At 35.9% G+C, this 18,344-nt stretch overlaps 3 protein-coding genes across 4 annotated transcripts in view; 1 reads left to right on the top strand and 2 right to left on the bottom strand.

The window, feature by feature from the left end:
* Positions 1-2,479: 2,479 nt before the first annotated feature.
* Positions 2,480-18,344, bottom strand: part of LOC132097840 (cocaine- and amphetamine-regulated transcript protein-like) — a 284,097-nt gene continuing 268,232 nt past the window's right edge. The window contains exons 2-4 of one of the 2 annotated variants that reach the window (XM_059503802.1): positions 3,089-3,259; positions 2,904-2,987; positions 2,480-2,768 (exon numbers count right to left, since the gene is read on the bottom strand). In XM_059503802.1, coding sequence (XP_059359785.1) covers positions 2,661-2,768; positions 2,904-2,987; positions 3,089-3,250 — 354 coding nt within the window. In that variant the 5' untranslated portion in view covers positions 3,251-3,259 and the 3' untranslated portion in view covers positions 2,480-2,660. Of the gene's footprint in view, positions 2,769-2,903; positions 2,988-3,088; positions 3,378-18,344 lie in introns of those variants that run through there. The other variant, XM_059503793.1, reaches the window with a different exon arrangement.
* On the bottom strand, positions 15,585-18,309 carry LOC132108421 (cocaine- and amphetamine-regulated transcript protein-like). Its single transcript, XM_059515129.1, has 4 exons — positions 18,219-18,309; positions 16,360-16,532; positions 16,034-16,108; positions 15,585-15,895 (listed from the first exon to the last, which is right to left on the bottom strand). Exons 2-4 carry the CDS (start codon positions 16,477-16,479, stop codon positions 15,788-15,790), a joined length of 303 nt encoding a protein of 100 aa, XP_059371112.1. The 5' UTR covers positions 16,480-16,532; positions 18,219-18,309; the 3' UTR covers positions 15,585-15,787.
* Positions 17,527-18,344, top strand: part of LOC132108409 (ras GTPase-activating-like protein IQGAP1) — a 34,273-nt gene continuing 33,455 nt past the window's right edge. The window contains exon 1 of the mRNA XM_059515119.1: positions 17,527-17,763. Coding sequence (XP_059371102.1) covers positions 17,718-17,763 — 46 coding nt within the window. The 5' untranslated portion in view covers positions 17,527-17,717. The remainder of the gene's footprint in view (positions 17,764-18,344) is intronic.

Below are 18,344 nucleotides of genomic sequence, written 5' to 3'. Positions count from 1 at the left end.
AAAAACCAATTTGAAATGATTCGAGCTTTGTGACATGGTGCATTATCCTGCTGGAAGTAGCCATCAGAGGATGGGTACATGGTGGTCATAAAGGGATGGACATGGTCAGAAACAATGCTCAGGTAGGCCGTGGCATTTAAACGATGCCCAATTGGCACTAAGGGGCCTAAAGTGTGCCAAGAAAACATCCCCCACACCATTACACCACCACCACATGCCTGCACAGTGGTAACAAGGCATGATGGATCCATGTTCTCATTCGGTTTATGCCAAATTCTGACTCCACCATCTGAATGTCTCAACAGAAATCGAGACTCATTAGACCAAGCAACATTTTTCCAGTCTTCAACTGTCCAATTTTGGTGAGCTCGTGCAAACTGTAGCCTCTTTTTCCTATTTGTAGTGGAGATGAGTGATACCCGGTGGGGTCTTCTGCTGCTGTAGCCCATCCGCCTCAAGGTTGTGCGTGTTGTGGCTTCACAAATGCTTTGCTGCATACCTCGGTTGTAACGAGTGGTTATTTCAGTCAAAGTTGCTCTTCTATCTGCTTGAATCAGTCGGCCCATTCTCCTCTGACCTCTAGCATCAACAAGGCATTTTCGTACACAGGACTGCCGCATACTGGATGTTTTTCCCTTTTCACACCATTCTCTGTAAACCCTAGAAATGGTTGTGCGTGAAAATCCCAGTAACTGAGCAGATTGTGAAATACTCAGACCGGCCCATCTGGCACCAACAACCATGCCACGCTCAAAATTGCTTAAATCACCTTTCTTTCCCATTCTGACATTCAGTTTGGAGTTCAGGAGATTGTCTTGACCAGGACCACATCGCTAAATGCATTGAAACAACTGCCATGTGATTGGTTGATTAGATAATTGCATTAATGTGAAATTGAACAGTGGTTCCTAATAATCCTTTAGGTGAGTGTTTATAGTTAAAACACTTCATTTGTTCTTTTGAAGGATCTAATCTCCCTTTAGTTACAATGCAAATATTATTTCCTTATTTGTTCGTTTTGTGCGATCAATTTCCATTTATAGAGCATGAAAATGTTCACTCACAAAGTGAAATTTTTGTAAACACTAAAGGCATATCATTAGATTCGTCCGAAATGTGTCTTGTGTATCAATTATTTCGATATATTCACTATCAATCATAGTCATTTGAGTATAAAAGTGTTTACATAACCTCAGTCAGTGGTCATTTTTTAATCTCTTGCAAAAGAGCTTTTTTAATTATAACCCAAAGCAAAGGACAATTTTATTACCATTCACATACTGCTTTGCTCATATTCACATGACATAATCAATTTGTTTCCTCTCCAGCAACCAAAATACAATGTCATGCAATGAAAAATCATTATGATATCTGAATATTAAATGGCTTGAAGATGCACAATGGTTTGATTAGTGTAATATAAAATTGGATTCATGAACTATACTATTTTTATGCAGAGATGTGTTTGACCTGTTTCTCAGTGCAGCAGACACTAATTTTCCATCCTTCTCCACTCTTCTTCTGCTGGCAGTATAAAAAGTTAACAATTATAAATGAATCTAACAAGGAGTGAAAGCGCCAATTTGAGTGCCGGCTTTGACATTTGAGAGAATCTGGCTGTGTTTTTCTGCTTGGCTGCAAGCTGGACTCATCCTCTCAGGCAGAGCTAATCATGGGACAGCCTGTACTAACTGCACTTCTCCTCATTCTCTCCTATGAGTCACAGGCTTTTTCTAATACAGGGATGTCACATATTTTAAACCCTTGTTATATCTAAGCTGCCGACATCATGCATGCGGATGGAAATGAGATGTGTGAGACAAATCGAAGAGAATTACAAGGAACTGAAAACTTTTATAACCCTGAAGCGCCTTCATTATATTGTTGTAATGATGGAGATTCAGGGAATGTTTTATTAAACACATCACCTTGATTTCTTTGAATTCTCTTAAATTCGTCTCACATCTCATTCCATTTACTACATTGAAAAAAATATTTGGAATGCTAAAGTAATTTCAGAAAGAATAGATAAAATTCTACATAGTTTTTTTTCTTGATATCTTTTAATATCTTAGTGAACAGTGTAAATGTCTAGCAGGTATATATTATTATATATTGTTTTACATGCAGCAATAGCAGTATTTTTTTTATCACAATTTAACTTGACATCAATGTTTAAATGATGCTTCTAGGTATCTTTTAACATTTTACAATATGTTTAGTAATTCTATTTCATTTCGAATGTTAAGTTACAGACCAGTTTATATTTTTAACTGTAGGTTGCCACTTTGATATTTTACCTGAATATAAATATAAATGAATATAAATATAAATGCAGTCCATTTGAAGGCAGCAATTAAACTTGAGCTCTTCTTTATTTTGGTATGTAGCTTTCTTTTTTTTTACAGTGCAGAATATTTTGTTTATATGCCACAACAAAACATTTATTATACTAATTAGAGAAAACACACAGACTGCCTTAGAAAACAAAAGTCCACACAATTTATTCCAATTTAATTACACATCAAGAGCAGCAAATAATTAAACAATCTTTCAAATTCCTCTGTTCTTCTCACAGCGCTTCATAATCATAAAAATAGAAATCACATAATGTATAAATATCTGTAATATCATGTGTATATTTCCAATTCACAATCCATTCACAAACATTTCAGCAAAAAGTAATTGCAAAACGCTCCACGTGGACAGTCGCACATTTTGCCGATTCTTGACCCTTTCCTGATGGCGCATTGCTCCCCGACGTCGCACTGATGTGAAAGCAAAGTGTCAGTGTTAGATAACTCACTGTGTCAGTGTTTTGTTAATAGTAAACGTGTGATTTTAATCTAGGCATTACAATATTTTACACTATTTTACTCCAAAATCTGTTTTGCGCTACTCACTGTAGGAACGCGCCCAAACTTCTTTTCCCAAAGTGAGATGCGTTTACTCTGCAGTTTCTCCAGAACGTCATGTAAAGCCCCGAGCTGTGAACATGTTCAATCAATGCAGGTAAGTATCACTAAAATCTTTTTAAACAAGGGAACGTCATTTGTTTTCTATGCGCGGAGAATTGCGCAATACTTACGAGCTGCTTCTCGTTGGTCAGATTCGGGTCCTTTGGGTAAAACTCTCTCAGAGCTCTAGTTTCTAAGTCGGATTCGTTGTCAAAGTCCATTTGGGCACCCTGAATGCAGGACACCAGCACCGCGCATGCCATCGCTGTGGTCCAGAGTTTGGAGCTCTCCATGGTCACAGCCAAGACTGAACGCGTCCTCTGCACTAAGATTCAAGTGAACACTCGCTTCCCGCGGTCCAATCACCTTATATCTACTCCACTGACACACCACTCACTCCCGTCCTCTTTTGCTCCACCTTACACATTGATTTTTGTCCATGCGTAATAAGGACGCCGACGATGACTCATTGCGTAAAGCTGAGTTGTTATGTCCAAAACAAGACAGAAAGACGTCTGAAGGGACGAAAACATGTCAAATGCTTGAAATTATTATATAATTCTGCTTTTTGATAGTTTTGGCAGACGTTTTGTAGTCACGTTGGTTACATTAAAAAAATACCTGTATGAAATACCAGATTCCACGTGAGGAGATGAGGCTATTGTAACACTGTTTATATCTGTTTATATATACCTTGGCCTTTTCTACTACATTTAAATGGCAAAATTATAAAACACATACAACATGAAACCACTATAGGCTGATTTTCTGGTCTTAGTGGGTTTATTAAACTGATCTCCCAGTTTGGCCGGCTGAAAAGTACTGGAAGAAAAGGTATATGACTGGATCTGGTTTAAGCTAGATATTTTCACAAAACAGCAAAGTGTGACATTCGAAACATATGTGACCATTTGCAATTCGTGAAAATACTATCTAGATAACATATTTCACACTTTTGGTAAAAATTAACCTAATCTAAATCTATGCTAATGTGATTTTACTGTGTTCGATTGTTATCCAACAGCTTTAGTAAAGTATTATGGGAATAAGTTCAATTAATATATACAATTATTAGAATCCAACATTAAAAAAGCACCGTGTCATATAATTCCCCATGTGACAACTTACCCTGCTCTGACATGAATGTAGACATTTTGAATAGATTTTAAAAAGAATTCCAATGACAAATTATTTGTATTCATATAACAGAAACAGTGGACTGAGGCCATATAAGTCTAGCATGAGCACAATGCTTATTTTCTGTAATGGAAGAATGTTCACATTGTGATAAAGATAGTGAAGCTTAGGTGTCCCTCTATACCAGCTGGTGCACTTGCACTCATCTCAAGTTTGTCAGCTTTTTGTGTAGCAGACACAGCCTTTATTGAACATCCAAATGAGCATCATGATACTTGCCAAAAAGAAAACCTGCAAAAGACCAGAAAAAAACAAAAAAAAAAAACAATGTCCTATGCACAAGAATGGAGCTAGTTACTTCTTTTTCAATGGCCAACAAATACATGTAGATGGCTGCTGTAGAAGATGCTTGTCCATTTTTGTTGATTAAACCTATTTTATGCACAGAACGTGTTATTTTTGTTGTTTCCCGCTGATTAATTCAAAGCCAAGCCTCACTTTGATCTGGTCTTAGTTGCTTCATGAAGATCCTTTGTCGGTTGGAGGCAGGAATCAAACCAGGTCCGTCTGACTGCTCTGCTCTGTGGGCTGCATGAGTCATATCAGTCCAATTACCACTTGTGTTATTGCCTGTCAGAAACTTTTCCCTCAGCACGGTTACCTGTTTATTAATACGACCACTGTCAAGGTAGTTTTGCTCACCACTCATATCAAATGAGCTCTATTTTCATCTTCTTCCAAGAAAAAATATTCAATTTTTTGAAGCAGGCAGATAGTTCATATGCATAAGGACACATGTCAGTGATTTAACACCAGCAAAATATTTCACTTTTCACAGTCATTCTTCACATGAGATTTCTCCACACTGCTAAAATAAGGTCCAGAGGGTGTCATTCCTGTCCAAACTGTGTATCTGACCATTTTTGAAAAGATGATTACTGGATAGGACAGGATTGCCATAGGGTGTCAAACCCAGACCAACAAGTGTGAGAATGGCTGAAAGGAACATAACCTAAAATACACACTGGCACTTGCAGTAAACTGCACATAGGCATTGCTACTGTTGTGCATGCAGACTTTAGTCACAATTTGACTTGAAAGTTTGTAAATGGTAGTTTGCTGTAATCTTTCAATGTGGCGAAGGCTTGCCACCCTCTAATAAGGTTTGGCTCTGATGTAAGTTGAGGAAATAACATATCACTCACCAAACAGCCACAGCAAAGGAAGTCTGACATCTTTTAATAATAAACTCTCATCTTTAAGCTCCCATTAAGATTATTGGCCTCTAGAAAAAAAGCGTTGTGAGCCATTGAAGGAGGCTGTTTGTATATGCAGTGAAGAGGAACATGGGCTTCGTCCTTTGAAGGCAAAACTCAAAGACGATGCAGGAGTGTTGTGTGAGAGAGATCGGAATTCATTATCTTCCTGACTTATCTAAATATTCTTCTGAACTCTAAGATCCTGGCACATTTGTTTTGCTTCAGAGATGTTTGTTTTCTGCTTAGGCTGGCATGTCAATGACCTCCCACCCTTTTCCTACTTTATAAATCCTTCTGAGAGAGTCAAATTACTTGAACCGGAAAGACCCTGCGTTGGAATTGATTTTGTGTGGGTGTGTGATCTCCCTCTTCCCTCAGGTGATCGAGTTAAGTGCATTACAACCTTATTGTCTCTATAGTGTTGAAAAAGTATAAGTGAATTTAGACCTGACATACTTGTGTCACATAAGCTTGGTGGATTCAAGTCACATTTACCTACCATGAGTTTGTTCATAAGACTCTCCAGCCAGTCATCAGCAGTTATTATGATGATCTGAATGCTTAAAAATAGATTGGAAGAAGAACAAAAAGGAATAAAAATAGTAACATAAACTATATAAGAACATAAGTCTGTGCTTTAATAGTGGTGATTTTTCAGTGGCACTTTCTTCAGGTTGCATCATTACGCCAGTAGGTGGCGACAAGTGTTTATAAGTAAGTCATTGAATCACTCATTCAACCAATTTATCAAAACGTTAATTTAATCAGGAATGAAATAATTGATTGGGCCTGTTTCGGCTGAGTGTATCCCATCGTTCATTACATTCAGGAACTCATGCAGAAAGGTTTAGATTTCTAGTGTAAGTTGGTAATTTTTTTAATAAAACATTTTATTGGTGCAGAAATTAGTATATGTTTTTTGTGCAATGTCTGCAACTTATTTTTTGTTAATTAGACGCAGCACATTTACTAAACTGTGTTATATGTTACACAGGGACTACTGAACAGATATTTTAAAGTTTATTTTAAAGTAATGAAAATCAAAATATCTAAATAACATTCTGTAAAAACTTTATTTGCAATTTTACAACACTATGATGTAAGTGGGTCCCATTGGATAATCAAAAATTATGTGTACACTTACGATCTGTGCACACCAATTGAATGTATGGGAAATACATCATGTAAGTAATCAACTGCTCAAGTGCAGGACTGCAAGTATAATTATTGGGATAGGCCCTTTAAGGTCTTTATGAGTGAATAATTGAATCATTCCCTCAGCAAGACATTTAAAAACACTGATTCATTCAATAATGAAACACCACTGTGTAACCACTGCTCCTTTAATATTGCTTAATAAAACCGGGATTATAAATGATAATAAAAAAAATACAGTTTCAGAGCTTCAGCATCGCAATAGGGGGCTCGACAACCCAGAGAGAGGAAAGATCTGCATCTGAATTGTCAATTACTCTGAGGGCTGTAACACTTTTCCACTGTGCCAGAGGTCCCTTGTTAGTGCTAGAGCCTCATTTGTCAACACACAATACAGACTCCCCATTATGTCAGAGGGAGGGAGTCAACACTCGGATCCAAAACACAAGCCAACAGTGCGCTTCAGACAGCCTTCCGATCCTAAAACCCCAAAAGGGAGCCGATAAATGTGACTCGAGTCAGTTAATCAAGCTGTGAAGTGGCCAGTGGCTAATGTTAGATGTCAGCATGATGAGAGACACAGAATCAGGTCACTTTATCGTGCAGCAAAGATTATCTCATGTTTCAGTGAGGGCCACGCTCCAGTCCACTGATTGCATCAGTCATTAGGCTAACAGCAGAAGCGTTGCCTGTTAGCGTGTTTCCTTAACAGAGGCATCCATCACTGTCCCGGGCATCCTACAAGACGATTTACTCAAGATCTGTCAAAGAAGAGTTGTATTCAGGATTAGAATCACTATATTATGCAAGCTGTATAGCTGCAAGAGACTATTTGTACTGGAACTGACCTTTATCACCTCTATCAGAAACACTCTCTGGAGAGCAAATCAGATGGTCAAGCAGAAAGCAAAAGAGCAATTTGAGTGTTTCAGGGTCTAGATGAGGCACAGAATGATAAATAACAGCCAAACAATAGGAGCAGATATGAAGGAGCTTGTTTGATTGCAAAGTCTGTATTTGGCCTGTCATACCTAAGGAGAAGATTAAAGGGGGAAAAAAGTACACAGCGAAGTAAAGGGTACGAATTGTTTCTTTAAATAACACAGTGCAACATTCTGTTCCTGCAGGGGATCTTAAGCTCTTATGTAATCATTTGTCTTTTAATATTTTTTCTTCATGTTTTCTGTTTAAGTTTATGAATAATTGAACCCTTCCATTTACATCTTTGCTTCTGATGCATCAGAACAGCAGTGTAGCCTCTTTATATACTGTAATGAACAAGCTTTGTTAACTTTAAAGGGACTGACATTTGTCTTGCTTTGTTGTGAGGTTGTCACATGCATGTTGCATTGGTTCTGTTTGTTCTACATAATTGTCTTCATTTAAGTTCAAATACAGAAAGTGAAAGCTTTTCTACATACAATCTTTTCTGCTTGGGGCAAAAAGCATCAGTGATATATTCCCAAAATTTTTAGAAAGGCTGTCCGCACATACCAGGGTCCACAGTCTGAGTTGTTGTGCGTCACTGTGAGTTAATTAGGGGTCTCTGAAAAATCTGCCTCTACTCTTCCCTGCCTACAACGCTTTATTTGTTCTGATGAGGAGTTTCTTATCTCTGTAATTGCACTGTATAGCTATCGTGTGTGTGGCATTAAGCTTTATAATATTGCTTAACAGCTCCACTTCCATTCCACCCACTCTCTTCAAATCCATTTTTAGACAAAAGCTTCACATCTTTAAGAGAACGCCAGCATAACAGAATGAAGCAGGGTGAGGAGGACAGAAAATGGCAAGAAATTAAAAGGAAGAACTTTGGGTTACTTTTATGGCAAATATTAATAGAGGAACTCTCCTCTCCAGGAAAACCGCTGTGTCAGGGACCTTTAAAAATTTGCTTGAAAATTAAACTATATAATCACTAGCGCAGAGAATCTTATAATAATAATTACTATAATCATTTATATTTCTATAAAGACCTTTTAAAACACAAATTTGCTTGAAATATGTATGCATGTGTTACTATCATTTTATGTTCAATTGCACCATATAAATATATATATAAATGTAATTATAAATATGTGTGTGCATACACACATTTATAAATAAATGTATGTATATATTTTTATTTAGTGTGTGTGTTTGTGTGAATGTTTTACAGATTTTTATAATAATAATTCTGTTATTATTATCATTTACATTTATGTAGAAACAAACTTAAAAATCAAACTGAAAGAATCATTTGCTCATATAGAATTTTATAATGATAATTATATATGTTTACACACACACACACACACACACACTCATAAATACATTGACATATATGTATAGCCTTCCAACATTATATGAAAGTAACATACATATATAAAATTATATAATATTAACATTTTATATTGTAAATATGAATGTGTTTTTGTTTATATATAATATATAAGTTTCCCTCCCATCAAATGCATTAAATTAATAAACAACAACAGGTTCTTTGACCAACCAACTCCTGTCTTGTATAGTCTGTGGTGTACTTATTACCTTAAACACTTTGAGTTAAACAGTAGCGTGACGTTTTAAATGTTCAGTCTATATGATATTCTCTCCGACAGAACCAGTCTCTTCTGAAAGCAAAGTTCCTGTCGTCTTCACAGCAGCCAGGAAGAAATCATGACAGGTTTGGGGTTTGGCTTGTTGTCACAGAGGGAAGATGATCAGCAGGATACAAAGGGGACAAAGTGATGAGTGTCAGCCAAGCAGCCTCAAGGAGTCTCAAGAAAGCTGTTGATTAGCCCACCACAAAAGTGTCACATCAAGCAGCATCCTCTCACTAAATTGAGTTTCCATCAACCAATGAGCATTTATTTGAAAAACAAAGACTTTTTAATTTTGCCAGCCTCCACTAGCTCCACCGAAGCATAATCACACAGCATAAATAATTCAAGAAATGAGCAGCTGATTATTGCAGACTTAATGACTCAGTCTCTCTGAGGACGGATAAAGCCATCGGCTTCAGCTCTGACGAGGACAGCGCTGTTATGTTATCTTTTCAGCTGGAATGTCTCGCTTCTGATGTTTGCAATTTCATAATGATAGGTTTTATGGAATTCTGAGCCGGATATCAGATCTCGGCTGTGTTTGCGTTTCACCCGTTTAATAACATACAGGGGATTGAGAAAAGTCGCAAATGTGGATGATTGCTCAAGCCGAACCTTATTAAGAGTCAGACAAAAATCTCATTATTTTCTTAATCTATAAAGGAGAGTCTATAATGTCTTTGTTTTTTTTAATTATTGTTGAGCAGTGAAACATTAGGCTTATTTATCTGACCTGGTAAAATGGATTTTACATGAAATAAAAAAACTAAGGGTAGACTCGATTTTGACAATAAGTAAACAAACAATGCCCTCTAGTGCTCAATGTAAATAATGTATAGCCTACAATTAAAAACGATACCTTTTTTTGAGTCATTATGAGGGCAAACTACTTCACTAAATGTTATTCACTAAGAATCATGCAATGAGGGAAACAATAATTAATAATAATAATAAAATAAACATATGGAAACATGTTTTTCAGAGGCAAAGTATTTTCCTCGCTGATTTTTCTTCAAATGTGTTATGTTCACACATTACAGACAACAAAAAAAAAGTTTTTCTTCAAATAAGACATTCGATTGCAATATATCGAAGGCAAATATATTTCTACATTTTATTTTTACATTTTTAATTAACACACACACACACACACACACACACACATATGTGTGTGTGTGTGTGTGTGTGTGTTAATGGAAACTATATACATATATATATATGTGTGGGGGTGTGTGTGTATACTGTACAGTGGGGAAAATATTTATTTATTTGATCCCCTGCTGATTTTGTAAGTTTGCTCACTTAGAAAGAAATGAAGGGTCTGTAATTTTTATGGTGGGTTTATTCAATAATAGAAACAGAATATCAACCAAACAAAAAAATAAAAAATAAAAACACATTATATAAAGGGTAGAAAATTCTTTGCATTTCAGTGAGTGAAATAAGTATTTGATCCCCTACCAGCCAGCAAGAATTCTGGCTCCCACAGATTGGTGAAGTGTCCATGTGGAACACAGATTAGTCCTGTCACTTTGAGAAGTTACTCCTAATGTCAGCTGGTTAGGCGTTTTAATTCTAACCTCTCCACCAGCATGAGCAAGAACAAAGAGCTGCCAAAGGAAGTCAGAGAAGAGATTGTAGATCTGCACAAGGCTTGAATGGGCTACAAGACCACCAGAAAGAAGCTTGGTGAGAAGAAGACAACTGTTGGTGCAGTTATTTGGAAATGAAAGAAATACAAAATTGTTTGTTTGTTTGTTTATTTGAACATGTAAATAAAAAATACAAATAAAAATGTATATACATACAGGCATGCATACATATATAAAATTAAAATAACAGCCAAATTAAGTCATGTACTTCTCAGCACAATCTTTCCATATTATTGTAAATAATTCAAATTAGAAATTCTCATGTTCAAAAGGAGTAGGAAGAAGTTCATAACAAACTTTTCAGGTCCTACCCCATTTCTCTATTTTTATCCTTTAATTAAGTACAAAACAATTTGATGCTTCACTTAGATATACATCTTTACATACATCCTATATCTACCTACCTTCTGTTCACATAAACCTATACATAGATACAGATGCATACACACACATTCCCATGCTTTTCCATCTATCTATAACAAATCAAATAACAACACCTCCATACTATACTTAACATGTAGACCAATGAACCTGTATACAATACTGTCACCTCAAGTCCTTTTCGTATTCATTTAATATATTCAGTTTAAATAGTCTTTTAAAATGACTTATTGTTGTACATGATTTCATCTCTTCACTGCAGCTGTTCCATACAATAACTCCATTGGTTGTGATGCTTTGATATATAGAATTTGTTCTTATAGGTTTCTTTTTAAATACAAATGTTCCTCTTAAGTGATGATTGCTTTCTCTCTCATTCGAAACAACCCTTGAATACTGTTCGATAGCTGTTGATTATTTATTTTATACATCATTTGTGCAGTTTTGAAGTCAACAATATCTCAGAATTTTAGTGCTTTTAATTTAATAAACAGTGGAGTAGTTGGTGCTCTATAGGTGGTTTTATTTACTATTCTTAAGGCTCTCTTTTGAAGGATAAATATTGGTTCACTGTTGGTTTTGTAAGTATTTCCCCATACCTCCAAACAATAAGTAATGTAAGGAAGTATGAAGGAACAATACAACATATACAATGTTTGCTGATTTAATAGGTAATTGATTTTATAACCATCAATCAGCCTCGGTCTGGAGCTCCGTGTAAGATCTCGCCTCATGGTGTAAGGATGATCACGAGAAAGGTGAGGGATCAGCCCCAAACTACATGGGAGGAGCTTGTTAATGATCTTAAGGCAGTTGGGACCACAGTCACCAAGCAAACCATTGTTAACACACTAAGCCACAGTTAGGATCAAGGCAACAAAGGAGTGGCTCAAGAAGCAGCACATTAAGGTCATGAAGGGGCCTCCAGATCTCCAGATCTCAAATCTGTGGAGGAAGCTGAAACTTTGAGCCAAACGACAGCCAAGAAACCTTAAAGATTTAGAGAGGCTCTGTTAAGAGGAGTGGACCGAAAAACCCTCCAGAGATGTGTGCAAACCTGGTGACAAACTACAAGAAACATCTTACCTCTGTGCTGGTAAAAATGAAAGATCATAACAACAAAAAATGGATTATTGGACAATAGGAAATCGATCATAGAAAATTGTACTGTTATGGCTTCAAATAGAAGGGTAAAACATCTCTTCTCTGTCAGAGACTCTGCTCAAAACAGAGACAGATCCTCATTAAATAGAGGTGATCACAGTCTAGCCACTGAAAAAAAAAAATAATGAAACTGACAAGTATGGCTTCAAAAAGAAGAAAGGGTCAGTGAGGTTGATACAGACAGCACACATTCTCCCACTGCCACATATTTCATTATACAAGAATGAAATACTTTGAAAAACTTTCCCACTTCATTCCACATGTCAGAAAACCATCAGAAAAAGATCAAATGCAGATGTTACGGAGGGTGACCATTGACCAGTCATCAAGCATCTATCACAGCAGGACTCAAATGAGCTGAACACCCGCAGAAACCAATTACTACTATGATCTTCATTTTCAGCAGTTATCTGTACCAAGATATTTTCAATTATCTGTAACAGAATGTTCATTACTATCTTGTTGAAATTAGATTTGAAGTACATTTATTATGCATGTATGCATGTATTATATTTTAACTACATTTATTATTACCAATACTGGCAAGTCATTAGTTTTTTTTTGTTTGTTTTTTTGCTCTGTGACACTTTTTTTATTGTGTGCACACATATTTGGACAACATTGTGTTTAAAGCAATCACACAAGAAAAGGATGTTAAAATTAAATGGAATAGTGATTAAATAGAAAATGTACTAAATATTGATGAGTTACCACTCATATTTTATTGTCCAACTAACAAAAACAAAGAAAAGAAAAACATTTAATTCGTGTTTTCTCAATAAAGAATGTAAAATAAACGAAGTGTTATCATGCCACAGCCGAAATCCTTTTGCTTTGATGAAGTAGTGTGTGCAAAGAACCCAAATGCTCCCAATTCTCAGATGATGTGACGTATTATAAATATTGTTGACTTCTATAAATCAAAGAATGTACTTTTGCTATCTTCTTGTTTGCGATCATGAAACATGTAGCTGATGAAAAATTGACGTAAGAAATTGTGCAGTGGTAGAAATATGAAAGCTGAGGTCTAGTTAATCCCTTTCCAGCTCACAAGTATAGATTAATAATATTACAGACATGTTTTCCAACACTGAAGCGTCTGTCATAATGAAGTGATGACATTTTTATTTTAATAACATATTGCAAACATGCCTCTCTAAAGGCATTAACTGTATTGCTCTGAGCATTTAATCAGATTGCCAGAAATGTTATGAGCCACAGACATGCTTAAAACAAGTAATAACCCTGGTCATTATAGGTTAATCAACGTAATTAGCATGTCAGAGTACATCAAACCAAGTCACTGTTTATGTTAAATGTCTTATACTGTGCCATTAAACTTTAAAAGTAGTGTAAATTAATCAAATGCATTTTCAAAGTAAGATTTTTGGCCACAACAACCGTCATTGTTCAGTGAATAAAACATACATTTATATATATATCAAAAGCATATATTAAACTGGGGTACAAAACAACACAAGTGTGCAGAGAATGTATTTCACCATACTTTGAAACACTGGAACAATGAATAATTCAGTGGTTTGGCTCATGACCAACAGGTTAAACATATTTATTTAGGGATCATTAAAGGGCCAGAGTCTGTGTGTATAACACAGGACACCTAAATAATGCACCACTGTGTCTCGAGGGGACAATAAACTGACCAATTTCACGAGATGGACCAATATATTGACTGTGCACTTCCTCCAGGGAACCATTCACGCACCAGTCTTGTTACAGAGCCTCATGGAAGTCATGCATAAATGACATCCAGCATTGATGAATAGCTTAAAATCAGCACAAAGTGTCTAAGAAAGGTTCAAATAAAGGTAGGGCTTTTATACTTTCAATTTCACATTGAGTCATAATAACTATATTTGGTTTATTCATTAAATATTTTAAGCATTGCTGTTTGTTTGCTCGATTATACTCAAGCACAACATTTAACATATTGTATTCTGATCTTAATTGTGACTGGTGTCAGAAGAGAAAACAGATTTTGTATATTTCAGCAGAAGGACGTAAGAAATAGTCTCAGATGGTATACCATCTTTTATCTGCAATGTTATACCTGCCTAAATATATTCTCTTTATGTTACCTCAGAGAGCATTGTTGTTTCTCTAGATCAATTGGGACAGGGCCTAAATCGCACAGAGTAACTACATTGGACCCCTGGGTTTTACCATGATTGACTTTAATCAAGAGAGAGTAAACACAAACATTAAGGCCTGGATGCCCCCATGAACTGAAATTCTGTGAACTCTGCACTGTACTAACATCATTTGATTGTCTTGGCAGAAAGCATTCACGAATTCCATCACTATTACTCCTAAAGGCAATGAAACTACAGGGTCTTTAAAATAATAATTTTCTAGTTCATTGACTTTAAGCATCTGATGTGCATCTGTAGCCAATGATTCACATTTAGCAATTCTGCACTTTATACTTCTCATTTTCTGTTGTCTAAATTATTGCATTGGGTTGCTTGTTCCAATTTAGCTCACAGTGAGAATCCGAATTACATTGTCCATAATGCTTTTGGCCTGCCAATTTGTATAGCCACGCCCCTGAAGAGAAACATGTCTATATATATATATATATATATATATATATATATATATATATATATATATATATATATATATATATATATATATATATATTTATATATGACCCAGGAGCACCAAACCAGTCATAAGGGTTTTTTTTTTTCCATTGAGATTTATACATCATAAATAAATAAGCTTTTCATTGATGTATGATTTGTTAGGATAGGATAATATTTGGCAGAGAAACAACTATTTGAATATTTGGAAACTGAGTGTGCAAAAAAAATGTCAGGAATAACAAATAAAAGAAAAACAATTATTTTGACCATGCAATGTATTGTTGGCTATTGCTACATATATAGCCTATGAATATTGATGGAGTGATGTATCTGGAATTGTAATTAAATGGTGTCAAAAGTGTCAGTGTGCTGGAACTCACATAAGCACTAAAAACTAAAAGAATATCTTGTTTATGCATCTCTCTAATTTATATGTGGGTAAGAGTAACTATGGAGGAAAAGTACCATTTATTTTCATCCTCAATTTGTAATCCAGCTGCTTGTGACAGTTGTTCAGTTTGAATATCTGCTGAAACTTATATGATATTTTCCACCAGAAACTACTAAGCTATTTCAGAATTCAGAATTGGTAAATATAGTCTTTAAGTAAATATAGTCTTAAAGTATTTTGTTATGGGTGTATTAAACATGCATAATTCATGGAGACATTAAAATGTGCTGAATATTAACCATGTTTATTGATAACACAAGACAACCATTAAAAATATAAATGAATTAACACATTAACCCCATGCTTTGCTATTGCTTGTCATGCTGCATTTTGATGAATGCTTGTCATAGACATTACACAAGTGATTCTGAAAATACATTTCCATGCGCTGCCTCTTTTAGGTGCATTTTAGGTGGATTTACTTCTTTTTTAATGACTCAGATGCATTTTAGGAGAAATGAGTTACAGTTAGATCCTCTGACACATTCACACAATTTCCCGATGCGTGGACCCAGTCTCATGGCGCAGCGGGATCCCACAGCACACTAAAGAAAGAGAGAGAGAGAGAGAGAGAGAGAGAGAGAGAGAATGATTAGATGTGAAGATCATAATCAGGTTTGTTTTGAAGGAAACTTTTTAATATGAATAACATGTCGATAACAAGGAGATGGAGCAAAATGTACCTGTGGAATGCCACGTTTTTCTGAAGATGGTAAATGAGGCTGATATCTTCCCAAAAGTGCTGTCATATCCTCAACCTATGCAAAAACATAAGTAGCCATAAGCCAACACACATGCAACTTATTTTTTTTTAATTGAGATATGAATGAAAATATATTAAAAAGTTCAAATGTAGCCAAAATATAAACTTCACTTCACAAACCAATTATTCAGTCTTTGGTTCACAGATAATAACTGACCACACATGTTTCACTCTATAAAAGTTCGCTACGATGAAAAATGAACAAATAAACAAATAGCTATGAAAAGGCATTTTACCTATACTCACCAGTTCATTCTCCATTTGCTGCTGGGACAGTTGTGTGTCATCTGTGAGTTCCTGGGACATTTGTCCGGTGCACAGGACGGTAAAGAGCACGACTATGGTCAGTATCTCTGAGCTCGTCATGGTCCTGAGTCCAGTCAGCTGCCCGGGCCGGGACACAGTCACAGCACGCTGAGCTTTGGAGGGTCGGGTAACTTAGTAAACACTTCACCGGCTGTTTTATAAACTGATATGCCCCGCCCTGACTACAGTTAATGGATTATATCAGGGCAGCTATTGGTCAAAGGATATTTATTTTGCTGACACTAAGATTGGAACGCAAAAAAAGCAGTTTATTGCATGTTCAGTAGGCAATTCTCCTGCCTGTTCTCATATAATGTACATTTGATGGCATACTGCAGCTGTAGATGTAGTAAGAATAGAATATAGAATAGAATAGAATAGTTATTTGAAATTAACACCCTTCATCCTGCTGTGTAACTTCTGAAACAAAACAGCTTTTATAGGCTACTTTTATTATTATTATTTCTGCCGTTTGTAAGAAGTTTCTTATTTAAGAAGACTCGTGGAATATAGAGAGAGAGAAAGAGAGAGAGAGAGAGAGAGAGAGAGAGAGAGAGAGAGAGAACAATTTATAACTATTAAACCCCACCACAGTGAACAGTGAACTGATCAAAATTATCATAAAAGTATGAATGTTTGAAATAAAAGGAAATTCAACTGTTATTTTCGTTGTAAGTTGCATCCGCTTATATCAGTTCTGTAGCTCCTCGATTAGCAAAGACATTTCATTTTGTTTTATATTTGTTTATTAACAGGCAGAAGCAGTGTCAATAAAACATAACAGAACTATGATTAATTTTGTGATTCAAAAAGTTTAAATTAAATCAAATTAAATGTAAATGTAATGTAAATTAAATTTAAATATAATAATACACTGTAGATGTTTATTTTATTAAGTCCAATGCTTTCTAACAGAACTTAGTTAAAATACAAATATTATATTATAAAAGAACAGTTCTTATCCCAGGCCCATTGGAAGATTGCTGCATGCTTTGTTGGAGAATCACCGAGTGCTGCGGCAGACTATGACTCAATGTGAGCTGTTAGAGGGCGCTGCAGTCACAGTTTAAAGTTTAGTAAAACTGATGTTCTTGAATTGGGTGTTTCCTGAATCGCATACTTCAGGATTTAGGAAGGAACACGCCTGTGACATCAGTGGATTTATAAGAAAAAAAGTCGCTGAAACTGTGCAGCAAAGTAAGAGAGGGCCAGAGGTGCCTTCTCGAGGTCTAAATATAAATCCTAAGGGACTCAGAACACACAAGGGGAAATAGGACTTGTAAACTTTTTGAGAAAACATGTCAACTTCGGACGACACAGACGGTCTCCGACCTAAATATGGGTGTAAGTATTAATGCGTTTTCTTCAAGCGTTCTCCTGAAACGTGATGTTCAGTGTGTTACAAGAAAGCTATTCGTTTTCAATGAATGCAAATGCTTTAATCCAAAGAGAGTGTCATTCTGTTGATGTTATTGTTTTTATCCAGTTAACGTTACCCATTATTTCAATGTTCAAGTTTGCATCGGCATGGTTTACAACTTCCGCATTGTGATTCTGAACGTTATGTGCGCGGCACAACCGAGCGGGATCAGCTGGACAGCTTTTTGAACATTAAAGCGACATTCTGACTCTTTCTCTCTGCTGAACCACAGTACTAATCAAGATTACATAAATTAAGCATCAAACGACTATGCAACACACTGTCTGCATATCTGTAATCTAGTCAAAGACCGCTGAAGAAACATTTTTGTCAAGTAGTCAGAGTTTAGATCTAGCCCACAATGAAACTTAGCTCTCACCTAACGTTATAAGTGTCGCGTGTCTTGATTGTAAGCAGAAAACCAATCACCAAACGCCCCAGTGAAGGTCAAACGTCTCTCCCTGTGAGTGTGACTCCAAAAAGGCTTCTTTGTATCGCGTGCTTT

This window comes from Carassius carassius, chromosome 2 (assembly GCF_963082965.1).
Source record: "Carassius carassius chromosome 2, fCarCar2.1, whole genome shotgun sequence".
Lineage (NCBI taxonomy): Eukaryota > Metazoa > Chordata > Actinopteri > Cypriniformes > Cyprinidae > Carassius > Carassius carassius.
Note: the sequence above shows the minus strand (reverse complement) of the source record. Positions and strands in the feature narration are given on the sequence as shown.

Excerpts from the sequence above, each read along its gene's own strand:
- LOC132108421 (XM_059515129.1), bottom strand. The coding sequence starts at position 16,479 with ATGACGAGCTCAGAGATACTGACCATAGTCGTGCTCTTTACCGTCCTG. Across the intron at positions 16,109-16,359 it reads AGCAAATGGAGAATGAACTG|GTTGAGGATATGACAGCACT; the intron begins GTGAGTATAGGT and ends GTTTTTGCATAG. Across the intron at positions 15,896-16,033 it reads AAAAACGTGGCATTCCACAG|TGTGCTGTGGGATCCCGCTG; the intron begins GTACATTTTGCT and ends CTCTTTCTTTAG.